The sequence below is a fragment of the Capra hircus genome, chromosome 21, assembly GCF_001704415.2.
Source record: "Capra hircus breed San Clemente chromosome 21, ASM170441v1, whole genome shotgun sequence".
Classification (NCBI taxonomy): domain Eukaryota; kingdom Metazoa; phylum Chordata; class Mammalia; order Artiodactyla; family Bovidae; genus Capra; species Capra hircus.
In genome coordinates this window covers 19,937,831-19,952,626 of record NC_030828.1, presented here as the reverse complement: position 1 = coordinate 19,952,626, position 14,796 = coordinate 19,937,831, and the positions used below count along the sequence as shown (strand labels likewise).

Below are 14,796 nucleotides of genomic sequence, written 5' to 3'. Positions count from 1 at the left end.
GGGCACAAACTCTAAACTCAGAAAAGTAAGGCAGAGGCAGACGCAGCCCCACACTTGCAGTGGGAACAGAAAAAATAAAAGGTTGGGGGGACTCCGCTTGGCCGTGGCCCCCGCTTACCGTAGGTGAACATGCGTGGCGAGGTCAGTTCAATGTTGGGTAAGGCGCCCAGGTGGTTCAGCACAGCGCACCGATAGCCGTTTTTCTGGGCATAGTCGACAAAGGTGCGGATGTACTGCTTCTCGCTGTGATTGGCAATTCCAGGGCAGATGACCATGGTAATGTCATCTGCAGGGTGGAGAAGGAGAGTCCGAGTTAGCCAATAAATACTGACGTGGTAAATGGACACAATTACATTTCACTGGCTTAGAAAACAGTAGGAGAGAATTTAACATTCATCTTTTCACTCTACTCTCTGAGACAGAGTAACTTTCCCTTCTAGCTGGAACTGTCTACTTCAGTGCTTCTCAAATTATTTACAGTGAAGGGTCAGTTTTTTAAAAGTTCCAATCCATAAGGGCAGATGCTTTTGAAAAATAAAATACAATAAAAATTAATTACTAGAAAAATAAAATGAAGAAATACAAATCTCAATTTTTTAGTACTAGATTCAACAGATATAAAATTCCTCTGTCAAACCACCATACACATTTCTGAGCATCACTCTTAGTTTCTATATGAAATTCTGTATGAATGAATCAATGAACAGAAAAAATAAAAAACTGTGTTTGCACAGACTTCTTTGATTCAACAATTTTACTTTCAGGTATTAATTCTACAAATATATGGTACATACACAAAGCCATACATCTGCAGTAACGGCAGAAATCTGAACATAATGTATATGTCCAGAAACAGGGGTCTGGTTAAATAAGTTTTTGCACATCCAAATGAAGAAATATTATGTAGTCCTTAAAAATAAAGAGACATTTTTATATACACTGCTAAGGCAAGCTCTCCAATAAGTATTAAGTGGAAAAGAGCAAGATGCAAAAAAAGGCTATGCTATGCTATCATTTAGGGGTGGGAGAAGACATCTATATTTATAAATGCATCCACTAGCTCTGGAATCATACAGGAGTCCTAACAGTTGGTACCACTGGGGTGTAAGGGTGGGTGGGAGAGAAATTTACACTTTTACTGTATGTCCTTTAGTAACTTTTGAATTTTCTACCATGAGTATGAACTACCTACTTGAAAAGATGAATAAATATTTTTCTTTAAAAGAAAAGTGATATTTAGGTCATTAAATTTAATCATAAATTTTCCTTCTAAAAGTTGAGACAATTTTTAAATTCTTATGCAATAATGTATAAAGAACATTAAAATTTTTAATAAATAGTTAAATTCCAATTTTTGGAATCCTGCCTTAAGTTTTATGAATAAGTATGCTTATCAAAGGATTACTTAATAATAACAAAATTATAAGCAAGCTAAATGTTCAAAAATAGAATGATTAAATTATGTCATGACCACATGGTAGACTATTAAGCAATCATTAAACTTTTGTTATTAAAGACATTTTAGACTTTTAATGATATGGGAATATACCTATAATGTGTAGTAACTGAAATTTTTCAGTTCTATTTTACATAGAACTGAAGGTAAATGGAACAAAATGTTAACAATGGTATGCAGGGTGTAGGATTATTGATGATTATTTTCTTGTTTTAAAAAAAGTTTCTATGTTATCTACATTTTTTAAAGTGAGTATTTATTCCTTTTGTTGTCAGAAAAAAATCGAAAAAGTGGGGGGAAAAGGGCTGCTTTCCTTAAAGCATTTCTTGGATGCAAATACTGCTTTCCAGAACTACCTTCATCAATTCTTTCTGGGCACAGGGTTGATAGAAAGACAGAGACAAGTTGAAAAAAAAGAAAGAATAAAAGTTTTGTCTTTTTCAGCTTTCCACCTCTGTCCTAGAAGAGCAGACTGGTTAAGTTAAATTTTGTGCTTCAATAGTAGAAGGCAGAGCATTAGATACAAGGGGAAAAAATACTTAACTGGGTTTGGTAGAGAAGTAAATATTTGAAAGCTCAGCTACAAGACCATAAACACACTGTGAACGCCCAACTTATTCTTATTCATTCCTTCTGTGACTGTTTATTGGACTCTGAAGGATTCCAACATTCTAGCAGACAGATAATAGACAACTACACAAATAAGTTTAGAGATTGGCAGGTACCATGAAGAACCTGAGCAAGAAGGTGTGATGGATTTCCCGGGAAGGATCAGAGACCATCCCTCTGAGGAGGTGACATTGGAGCGCAGAGCTAAGTGACAAGGAAGCAGTCATGTGAAAGTCTGGGACAAGCATTCCTGTCAGAGGGAACATAAGCTACGTTGTTACTAGCTACTCAGCAGTTCTAAGTGCTTTAAATAACTGAGAGCTATAATAATATACTTACTGGAATTTACCCCTAAATATTTACTGAGCTCCTATTAAAAAAAACAACAACAAAAAAAACCAGGTGCATTTGAATACTATAGAAATCAAAATATTGTTCTCTTCTGGTAGAAACAACATTCAGAGGATGCTGCCATGTAACTCCACTTCCTCAAAAGTCCTCATTGTGAAGCTTTTTAATGCCTGTTTATTGTGCAGCCTGGACGGAACAATGAGAGTTTTATCAGCAGTAGAAACTGCGGTTGTTTCTGAGAAATAGGTGTCCCAGACCCCTGAAAACCTGAGCAGAGGGTACCTGAGAGCCTTTGTTTACCTGCTGTTGTCCAACAAAGAAGACTAGCTACACTGCATCTATAAGCTTTGGTTTCCTCATCAGTAAAGTAAGGATAATAAGACACTGACTTTTCAGGGTGGTTGTGAAGATTAAATGAGATAATAGTATATATGAAACACTGAGACTAGGCCAGCTTCTGTTGCTGTTATCAAACCAGAGATCTGATCCTGGGCTCCAAGTTCTTACACAAACCTTTCTATTTCACAAGAGGACTAAAAAACTGTATTCAACAATGCTCTCTGCAATGCTGGAGCCAGTCCTTGCAGGCGGTGGCTAAGTGAAGCACCTCAGCTGCTGTCCTGTGGGTCCCCTGGATGCAATGGTGACAGTCAGTGGCTTGAGCATTCATACCGAGCTTCCTCAGGGATTAATGCTCACTCCCTGAGTGCTGGCCCAATCCCACAACCTGAACTAGCTCACCTCCCACACAGTGCTCAGCCAAGGGCTCGAAGAGGTCAAAGGTCGAAGTGGCTCCATCAGACATGGTGATGAACTTCCGGTGCCCATACGGGTGTGGCGACCTCACCCTTCCCATCTTCCCATACAAGGCTGTTTGGATGTGTCCACTTTTCCCCCAGATCAATGGTGGGATGTATCTGAGAAAGAAGGAGAGGAGAGGTCAATTTTCCCACACTCTTGGAATAACGCTCTAAAACACCCTTGGAACAAAAGCTTTTCAACCTTTTTCCCCTACCCCCAGCAAATTCTGTCCACTAAGCACAAATAGGATATTTTTTTCAACCTTACATCCAGGCCATGATTTACTCCTTTTCCCACTGATGCATCAGATTAGCTTTAGAAATCAACCAGGACATGCTTATATAGACAGGATTTCAAACTGAAGGTGTTAATTAATTCAACATGGGTTATTTCCATAATGTAGAACAGAAAGAAAGCAACTAGTACATTTTGAACACATGCTACTTGACAGGGTTAGCCTCATTATCAACTGAGCTAATGTATATAAAATAGCTAGCAGGCGCCTACGCACACTAAATGCTCACTTCTTTGCCTTCCCCTAATAAGGCAGTCACAGCTGCAGGGGTGACCCCATGAACACAAACCTGCTGCCTTTGTTAAACCGGCAAGGGCTGCAAAGCTCCTGAGAGTCTGTCGAGTGCCTTGTGCGTGTCTGTGTGTGTTGGGGGGGCAGCATTGTATGCTCCGGAGAATGTGCTGGAAGGGCAGAGCAATGTAAATATTTGTTGGATTAATGAAGGATAAAGTCTTGTTAGCACAAGCAAGGCACGACACCACCCTAACAACTGTCCTTCGTGAAAACAGAGTGACTCTGGTCGTCAGAGGGAAGTGCAAAAACCACAAACTAGTTAATTACTGGGAAAAACAAGGTGCTCCAAGTTACAATTAAGAAATGATTACAGTTCATAATCACAGTTTGCAAGATGATCCCATCTCCTGAAACTGCTATCTGTTTCTCTTCTTTGGCTTTGAGCCCCAGCTTGATGGTCAAGCAGGATTTGGTACTGACGTCAATCCATCTCCGTAGCGTATCACAGTGGTGAACATTTTGTTAAGAATTTACCTTAATGTTTGTTTGCCGATTCGAGACCATCTTTTTTATCAGACCAGATGATCCTAGATCCTCTCCTTAAACCAGATTTACTCTTTTTTTTTTTTCCTGGTAATTCATTAACTGTTAATTAATTCATCACAAGGTTTAAGAGAAGGGAAGTTATCACCTTAAGCAAGCCAGTTCCCAGACATGCTTCTTTTGTGGGGGCAGGGAGGACAAGAAAGAGTATTTTAAGACCTAAGGACATGAAATCACTTGCCAATGTCACACCACAGGTGCAAATCTCAGTGCAGAGGGCATGGCCTTTGGAAAGCAGGCAGAAGCATTTATAAGAGATGAGCGGATTAAGACAGCAACAGAAAGCAAGCCTATAAAAATAATGTCAATTGGACAGTTGAATACTATACAAGATTTAGATAATAGAATTTATGAAGGGTTTCAGACTACTTAGGGGCTTCCCAGGTGACTCGGTGGTAAAGCATCCACCTGCAATGCAGGAGACCTGGCTTCAAACCCTGGGTTGGGAAGATCCCCTGAAGTAGGAAATAGCAACCCATTCCAGTATTCTTGCCTGGGAGAGAGATCCTGTGGACAGAGGAGACTGGCAGGGGGTTGCTAAATAGTCAGACATGACTAAGCAGCTAAACAATAAAAACCCTGTTGAAAAATGATGAGGATGACCGTCAGCCTACTAAATTGGACGATAAATTGTGCATCGGGGTGGGAGAGTGGTCCAAGAAACTAAACTTCCAATTGCTCCTGGAGGAAAAGTTGGGAGAAAATTTTGTTTATAATGTAAATTAAAAATGGAAATGTTCTGAGGTTAAAAATGTCAGAAGAATGGGTTAAATTTCATCCACTTATTTTCTGATCTTGTTTGGAATAAAAAATCTTCTGATTTTGTTTGGAATACAATATAATCTTAGAGAAGATGACAAAAGAATAGAATTTCCATTTGGCTAGTCACAGATTTCCAGTATAATCACGACACATGTGATGACCCTGAGGCCATGCTCCAGATTCGAGGTCCTGTCAGCACCTCTGAATCTTGGCATCTGCCTCCCTCAAGTGGCCTCTTAGCCTCTAGTCTTGTTCCCGCCGACTCTGGCATCCCCCAACCAGTGGAGGGATAACTAACACATAACCCTGGCCACAGTCCTCCATTGCTTGAGTCCCAGTAGCTTGGCTTAGGAGGCCCGCCACACTCTGGTGCCTGCCCACCTTTTCTGCCTAAGCTCCAAAAAACCTGAACCACCAGCCCAGCTCAACCCAGGAGCTATTTTTATCCCAACTACCTTTGCTCAGGCTGTTTCTTCTGCCTGGAATGCTCTCTCCTTCTCTCTTTTAAATAATTATTCATTAAAGAATTATATTTATTTATTTTTGGCTGCGTTGGGTCTCAGTTGCCCCAAGCAGGCTCTTTGTCGCGGTGTTTGGGCTTCTCTCTAGTTGTGGTTTTTGTAGTAGTTGTGGCACGCGGGCTTAGCAGCCCTGTGGCGTGTGGGATCTTAGTTCCCTGACCAGGGATTGAACCCGCGTCTCCTGCATTGGAAATACCTCCTCTCTTTTTACATCCAGTTTTTTTCTCCTGCCCAGCTACTACCTGTCTCTCAAGAGTCACTTCCAATCAGATTGTTGGGGGAGGTGCCTCTTCTCTGTGCCCCCTGGCAAAGCACCCCGTGACATAACTCCATTCCGGCACTCCTGAGGCTTCATTAAAATACACTCTTTTCAAGAACACTCCTGCCTGCCACCTGCAGGAGCCAGGCTCATTCTCCCCTGTGTCTGTCCTCACGGCACTAGACACACACTAAACATGTAGGGAGGACTTGCGGATGAAGAGTACAGACCCACTGGTGTGAAAAGTGAAAGTCGCTCAGTCGCGTCCGACTCTTTGCAACCCCCTGGACTATATAGTCCATGGAATTCTCGAGGCCAGAATACTGCAGTGAGTAGCCTATCCCTTCTCCAGGGGCATCTTCCCAACCCAGGAATCAAACCGGGGTCTCCTGCATTACAGGTGGATTCTTTACCAGCTGAGCCACAAGGGAAGCCCTCTGAAAAGATACAGATACGATTAAAATATCATATGCATCAGAATAACGTGAACTTGGCTGTGGCATGATTGGTTTGGCTGCTGATCTCTTTCGAGGCTACTTAGCACTGTTCTCAGACTGGGTTGGGATGAAATTCTCAAGTCGTGTGTGCGTATGTGCATGCGTGTGTGTGTATGAGAATAAGCGACTGCCTCAGGGTCATCTGGAACCTTCAGTGTAAAGTCAGTTGTGCACAGAGGAGGTTTCATAACCTATCATTTTATGACACTACCACCTACTGATGAAACACTGTCTTTAATTAACTTCACGGTAACACAACACGAGGGCTTACAAAATTGAGTTTCTGCATAGCATTTACTCTAGCGGAGCTTTACTGTGTGTTTCTGTTTGTTTACATAACCAATCCACAGATCATAAGAAAAACATTAAGAAATGAAAAGCTAGAATAGGTGCCTCGTTACATGGTTTAGCTCAGTGAAGAAATCTGGACCGAAACAACGGAACATTTGAAATGTGTATGAATATGGAAACATTTAAGAAATGCTGCTGAAATAATACATGGAGGAATATGTTTTACTCTAACTACCTATGGGATAGTTCATCCGAAAATACGGCTGCCAATAATTCTACCTATTCCTGTCCCCGAAAGGCACTCTTCCCATTAGGAGCTAGAAACACCTGCACACGCTGTGAGTCCAGGCGGGCCTGTGATTTGTTTGGACCGGTAGGATGTGATGGGAGGCCTGCTGCCCAGATCTGGGCCTGGCCCTTAAGGAATCTGGCAGCTTCTTGTACCTCCTTGGAAGCCTGGTGCTATGTAATAAAGAGGGGCTTTCCTGGTGGCTCAGACAGTAAAGAATTCACCTGCAATTCAGGAGACGCAGGTTCGATCCCTGGGTCAGGAGGGTCCCTGGGAGAAGAGAAAGGCAACCCACTGCAGCATTCTTGCTTGGAGAATTCCAAGGACGGAGGAGCCTGGCAGGCTACAGTCCACGGGGTCACAAAGAGTCAGATGTAACTAAGCGACTAAGCACAGCATATGCAATAAAGAAGCCGGGCCTTGACTACACAGTGATGTGGGGAAATACGGAGGGGGCCGAGAGGATGAGAAATAAAACCTAGAGCTTGGGACTTCCCTGGTGGTCCAGTGGCTAAGAATCAACTTTCCAATGCAGTGGCCTTGAGTTCGATCCTGGGTTGGGCAACAGAGATACCACGAGCCACAGGGCAACTAAGCCTGAGAGCCACAACTAGGATCCATGGAAGCCAGAAATAAATAAATATTTTTTAAAAAACACACACACACAAGAGCTATGTGCATTTTAAATGTTATTGTATCACCAAACTGCCTTCCCCCAAAAGAGGGACAAATTTACATTCCCATCAATTGTGTATGAAAGTACCTGTCGTCTTCACTCTCATCAATAATTGGTGTTATCAATCTTTCACATTTTGGCTACTCTGATGGGCAAAAAATGGATATTTCACTTCAATTTGTGTTTCTTAAGGTTGATCCAATCTATGGCCAAAAGTTTCTTATTTGAATTTGCATTTCCTTGATTCATATGCTTATTAGCAATTTGGATTTCTTTTCTGGGAACTGTCTATTCATATCCTTCATCCATTTTCTATCATACTTTTCTTTTTTCCTTTTTGTCATCCCTACATTAAGTCATTATATACATTATATTTTGCAACGGTTTCCTCCCAGTCTATCCCATTTATATGTGTGTGTGTGTGAATTAACTTCACAAGCATGTGCTGAGCACCCACTGCAGTCATCATGAGGTGACTCTCACAGCCATGGCTTGGGATGAGCAGAGGCAGAAAGCAGAGCTGTAAGGCCCAAGCCCCACCATCCCCACCCACCGCCCCGCCCTTTATGGAGGGGTTGGGGGAGGAGAGCTAGTGTGGAAGTGGGAAAGGACTAGTCTGGGATCTTAACACCTGAAAACATCTCCTTTTTTCTTTTAACTACCATGTACTGTATTGCATATTTTAATTTTTTCTTTCACCTTATATAAATTTTGTGTGTTGTGGTTAAATCTGTCAATTTTCTCTGTTAAAACCTTTGTGTTTTGCATTTTGTTTAGAAAGAAACTATTCCAACACCCAATTATAAGTATATTCCCAATACTTCTTTCTGCTATTCCTATAGTTTTTAAAAATGTATTACTCTTTTAAATCCACTTATTTTTGAAAATGATGTGAAGATTTCATTTTTTTTTTCCTGACAGTTAGCTAATTGTCTTTACACCATAAATGGCCCATCCTTTCCCTACTGTTTTTGACTGTCATTTTATATATATACCAAGTTCTCAATGAAATATTTGGATTTGTTTCTGCATTTTCTATTCTGGTTCATCGATTTCTTTGTCTATTCTTGTGCCAATATGGTATCCTTTTAATTACCATAGCTTTATGGAGTATTTTGAGAGTTGATAGTACAGGCCTACCTCACTCAACATTTTCTTGGCAGACTTTCAGCATTTTAGTTTCCAGATGAACTATAGGATTAGCTTGCTCTATGAAAAATTTAGGATTTTTAAATTGAAAACACACCAAACACATACTACTTTGGGAAGAATTGACATCTTTACAGTTTGACTTGCCTCATTCAAAAACATGGTGTATCTCTCCATTATTCAGGTATTTATTGTCTTATAGTAAAACTTTTATAGCTTGCTTCATGTTTCAATACTGAGTTTTCACTATACAAATTTGCATTCATATCTACATTTTTAAAAGTTACTCTCAAGAGTTAGCATCTGGGCATGTTTTCCTCCTGACTCCCAGGAAGCTGAAGTGATGTCTTCTACTTCTTTACTTATCTAGATGGTATTTTGTCCAATGTTGTGCGGTGGTCAGTGGTTAATGAATCCTGTTACTAAGAAAGAAGTTGGAAGACCACAATAAAATCTAGAGGCCAGTATGTCTTTATCTTCTGAACATACTTATAATCAACATCTGGCTATACTAACAGAATTGCCCAAAGGAAAAGCACTCAAGGGACAATTTAGACCTCCCTCCCACCCACATCCCTCCTGACAGGCACACACACACACACACCACCTTTGGGCAGATGGAGTTCACATGAACAAGGACAGATGGTTGCTGGGCTGTTTATAAGACAGTTGGAAAAAAATCTGACTAATGCTCATCTTTGCCCTAAATCTGTGGGTGACCGATTCTTCCTTATGGGACTTGGGTCCCTTGGATGTATTAATAGATCAAACCACTTTATAGCTATGGGACCTAGACTTAGCTATTATTCCCTTTGATTCTCTCTAGCACCTCTCTACCAAGTTGGCTCCAGGCTTGGCACACAATAGATGTTCAGGATATGTTGTCTGAGATTAATTCCCCCACCAAGTCTTTCCCAGTGAACCAAATGCCCATTAGCAGTTACTTCTTGGTGTTTTATTTTTGTATCAAATAGGATACTTTGGTTAAAGCAACAACCCAGCCCCGACTAACTTAACTCCTCTTATATTAGAGGGATGCTGGGATGTTCCCCAAATGGACGAGAGGCCGGAGCAGGCTTGAAGAGCGCAGATCCAGGAAGGAAACCAGGGGGCTGCTCAAGCAATGTGCTCTTTACACAGTCAGCAGTATTACTCCCTGCAAAGAGCCAATGTCCCAGGAGGGAGATGTCTAGAAGCACGGAATTTCAGAGTGGGTGGGCAGGGCACCTTGAATTACTACTTATGTGCATTGTGAGAGAAGAACGTCCCGCAAAGGAAATGTGTGTGCCCTTGGAGAGGAGGAATGGATGCTGGGCGGCAGAAAATGATGAAAACATCATTTTCAAGGCTTTTAGCTGGACTTGTCTTTGCTTCAAGAGCTTTTTTTCAGGGACTTCCCTGGTGGTCAAGTGGTTAAGACTTTTCTTTCCAATGTAGGGGACATAGGTTCCATCCCTGGTTGGGGAACTAAGATCCCACATGCCATGGGGCAACTAAGCCCATGCGCCCCAACTACTGAGCCTGCCTGCTCTGGAGCCCACACACCACAAGAGACACAATCAAATAAATAATATTAAAAAGGAGGCTTTTTCAGTGCCCCTGACACCCCACAGCCCCCGTCAAACCACAATGCTTCTTCTAGTTCTCCCAAAGTCTCCTCTTTTTTTTTGTTCCTGTTCCCCAAACCTGGTCCCAACTCAGTATTTTCCCATTATTTTCAAATGTATCTACTTTGAAGTATCTGCTTCACTTATGACATAGCATAGCTCAGAAACAGGCAACTTGCTCAAGTGTGTTTTTTCCCACACACACCTGTCTTTATAAAAGCAAGTATCATATATATATAAAGTTTGTGTTGTTTTCTTTAAAGGAGACATCAAGTAGAGTTTTTATGACTCCTGGTCAGTGATTTTACTGGCCTTAAATTAATACATGTTACATAACCAGTCATTTTGCCCCCACTATCTTTTACCAGGATTCCCTAGTAGCTCGGCTGGTAAAGAATCTGCCTGCAATGCAGGAGACCCCGGTTCGATTCCTGGGTGGGGAAGATATGTTGGAGAAGGGATAGGCTATCCACTCCAGTATTCTTGGGCTTCCCTTGTGATTCAGCTGGTAAAGAATCTGCCTGCAGTGCGGAAGACCTGGATTCAATCCCTGGGTTGGGAAGATCCTCTGGAGAAAGGAATGGCTACCCACTCCAGTATTGTGGCTTAGAGAATTCCATGGACTGTATAGTCCATGGGGTCCCAAAGAGCTGGACACAACTGAGTGACTTTCACTTTCATCTTTTTGACATGAAATTCACACAACATGGGATTAACCATCTCAAAGTCTATAATACAGTGGCATTCAGTACCTTCACAACATTGTGGAATTATCACCTTTACCTAGTTTCAGAACATTTCACCACTCCATAAGGAAATGCTACACCCATTACATAATCACTTCCTCTCTTCCCCCTGCCCCTGGCAACCACTTATCTGTCAGCTTTCTGTCTCTATGGATTTGTATAGTCTGGATATTTCACATAAATGGAACCATACAATATGTGATTTTTTGTCTTGTGACTTTTCACCTACATTATGTTTTCGAGGCTAATTCATGTTGTAGTATGTGTCAGCACTTCATTCTTTTTATGGCTGAATAGTATTTCATTGCATGGATATATCACACTTTGCTTATCCATTCATCTGTTGATATATACTTGGATTATTTCCACCTTGTGTCTATCATGAACAGTGCTGATATGAATATTTGTGTACCAGTTTTTGACTGAATACCTGTTTCTAATTCTTTGGGGAAATACCAAGGAGTGGTATTTCTGGGTCATCTGGTAATTGCATGCTTAACTTTCTGAGGAACCTCCAAACTGTTTTCCATGGCAGCTGAAACACTTTTACATTCCCATCAGCAACATACAAGGGTTCCAATTTCTCCACATCCTTGCCAACACCTGTTATTTTCCATGAGAAAAATTATTACAGCCGCCCTAGTGGGTATGAAGTGGCATCTCCTGTGGTCTGATTTGCATTTCCCTAATGATTAATGGCACTGAAAAGCCCTACCATTTTGACTCCAGGCTATTTCCTTCCACTCCATCTCTGCTTCTATCTCTATCTCTAATATTAATCATAATTTGGCTACTACCAGTAGAAAGAATCAAATCAGAGTAAAACTGGTAATAGTTAAAATGGCATGTGGTATAATTTAGTATTATGTTGGATACTACATTATGCTGAAGCTGAAACTCGAATACTTTGGCCACCTGATGTGAAGAGCTGACTCACTGGAAAAGATTCTGATGCTGGGAAAGACTGAGGGTAGGAGGGGGCGAAAGAGGATGAGATGGTTAGATAGCATCACCTACTCAATGGACATTAATTTAAGCAAACTCTGGGAGACAGTGGACACAGAAGCCTGATGTGCTGTAGTCCATGGAGTCGCAGAGTGGGACATGACTTAATGACTAAACAACAACAATAATTTAGCATTGTCTAAATTTTGACAAAAGAACCCATTTTCATAAAAGCATTTAGACTTGCAAAATTTAACCTAGAGAACTGGTCTTGATGAAAAGCCACAAGAGAGCTTTCTATAGAGGAAGCTATGGTCAGTAACACATAATATGAACAAAAAACTGAATCCAAGCTTTGTAGTAAAAGTTAAATGGAAAATAAACCTGATGGAGATAAAATTCAATTGTATTATATTTTTAAAAATCAACATGAAACCAAACTGGTTCAGCAGAATTTGTTCCTAAAGATAGTTTCTCTAAAATTCTTTCATGGTAATGTAACTCTGATGAAAGTACTTGCATTTAAAATGTCCTTGGGTTCAACCTCTGCTGAGCCTTCTCCTTGCGGGAGTGCAGGTGGTTAGAACCCAACTAGAGGTCCTTCTTCCCAGCTCGATCCAGACAAGACCAGAACCACCAAAGTAGATGATATGAACTGAAAAGTAAGGAGGCAGTGAAGACAAGATCCCCAGTGCAGGGTCCACTTGGGGGCCGTGGAGACCGTGAGAGTCATGGGAGAAGTCTTGCTTCTCCATCATAAGGAAGTAGGAGGGTCAGTGATTTCACAGAGAAAAAGGAAGCGGGAGGGAAGAGTCACCAGACTCTAATTATCTGCAAGAACGAGATATCTGTGGAGACAGAGGTCTGGAAGCTTACTAGAGCAAAGAAACATCACCAGGACTGAAACCCTCCATGACTTCAGGCACATTAAGGATCCTCCCCCAAGGCTTTTCCAAAGGAGTCAGGAATATCTGTGGTTCCATCACCACATTTATTTCCTGCTTTCAACGCAGAACATTTCATTTACTTACAGCACTTCACAATTTGTCAAAATCTTTTCTGTACAGGATTTCACTTGCCTTTTAAAATTTTATTCTTAAGAATAATTGTAACTGTTTTTTTATTTATGTTATCACAGAGCTGTTTGTTATTTAAAAAAAAAAAGTTTTTTGGTTTTTTTTTTTTTGGTCATTCGGTATATGGGATTTTTTTCTTCTCTGATCAGGGACTGAACACATGCCCCTTGCATTGAAAGCACCACAAGACTGCCAGGGAAGTCCCAAATTAAATAATTTTTAAAAATTAAAGTATAGTTGATTTACAATGTTGTGTTAGTTTCTGCTGTACAGCCAAGTGATTCAGTTACACACATATACATGTATTATTTTTCATATTGCTTTCCATTATGCTTTATTACAGGATATTGAATAGAGTTCCCTGTGCTGCACAGTCCGATCTTGTTTTCGTTTGCCTTTGATACCAAGTTTGTGCAATGAGTCACTGTTGTCAACCATGGGGACCCTGATGCCCAGAGTTTAGCCATGGTCACTGTGCTAATCAAGGGCAGAGTCGGGACTTCGACTGAGACCTTGATCCACTGTGTCTAGTGCTGATCTGGATGGTAAAACAGGCATGATGATGAAAAAGAGATATTTTCATTCCAGATACTCCTATGATTCTTTTAGTCATCCTTTAAAAATATTACAGTTATCGAGAACTAGTGCAAATGAACCTTAACATATCTTAGTCAACAGGCACTCTCTAGCTTTAAAAATACATCAAATTAGCATATGCGTATTCCAGAGTTGTCAGTTTTTAAGGCTATGGCCAATCAGGGGCTTCTTAGCAACACGGGGAGCCCTGGTAGCTACTCCTGATATAAATCCACTTATTGAGTCAGAAGCTGGTGACACCCAGGAGAAAGGACAAAGGCTCGGACCACATGCTGGGTCTTCGGAGAGTGCAACAGTCATGGCAAAGGGGTCATTCAGAAGTGATCCCTCCTGTTTCAACTTTGCTCTCTCCTACGCAGGCCATTCTGTTAGTGTAGTGGGGTCATGTCTCACCCGTAGTCTGATTTTCAAATTAAACGTTCAAAGCACCAGCTACAGTCAAATCACCTTCTGAATACCCTACTGGCAGGAATACACTGCTTGTCCATTAAGTCCAAGCAGCTCTCGTCCAGTGCCGGGCGGGTGGCTGGGACGGCATTAACACAGATGGCCCTGGTGACCTGAGGTTAGGGTTGTGTTGTGAAACCAGGAAATCCCAAATGTTTAAACACAAGGACATAGCACAATGCTCCTCCCTTGCAGGAGAAGCACACAGGCCCTGCCACTGCTGGTGGGGCTGTGAGGCTCCCAACCTACACAAGACGGGGCTGAGTGCGTCTGAGTAAAGAAGCTGGCTGCAGGACCAGCACAAAGGAAGAGTGTGTGAGTGTGTGTGTGTGTGTGTGTGTGTGTGTGTGTGTGTGTGTAAGTGTCTGTCGTTCTTGACATAAAGAGCTGAATCCATGCAAGTTGAGTTATTGGACTGGCCAAAAAGTTCATTCAGTTTTAAGTAAAAAGAAAATACATACTTTTTCATATGCACCAAGAACTGTATTGAACAACATATTCACTATCTGAATGAATTTTTTGGCCAACCCAATATATATGATACAGCTCCAACTGAAGAATAGAAAGCATATCGGAGTAATAATT

The 14,796-nt window shown here is 41.3% G+C and overlaps 1 protein-coding gene across 1 annotated transcript in view; it reads right to left on the bottom strand.

The window, feature by feature from the left end:
* ABHD2 (abhydrolase domain containing 2) overlaps window positions 1–14,796 on the bottom strand; it is a 109,188-nt gene that overhangs the window by 34,663 nt on the left and 59,729 nt on the right. The window contains exons 4-5 of the mRNA XM_005694967.3: window positions 3,158–3,333; window positions 119–286 (exon numbers count right to left, since the gene is read on the bottom strand). Coding sequence (XP_005695024.1) covers window positions 119–286; window positions 3,158–3,333 — 344 coding nt within the window. The remainder of the gene's footprint in view (window positions 1–118; window positions 287–3,157; window positions 3,334–14,796) is intronic.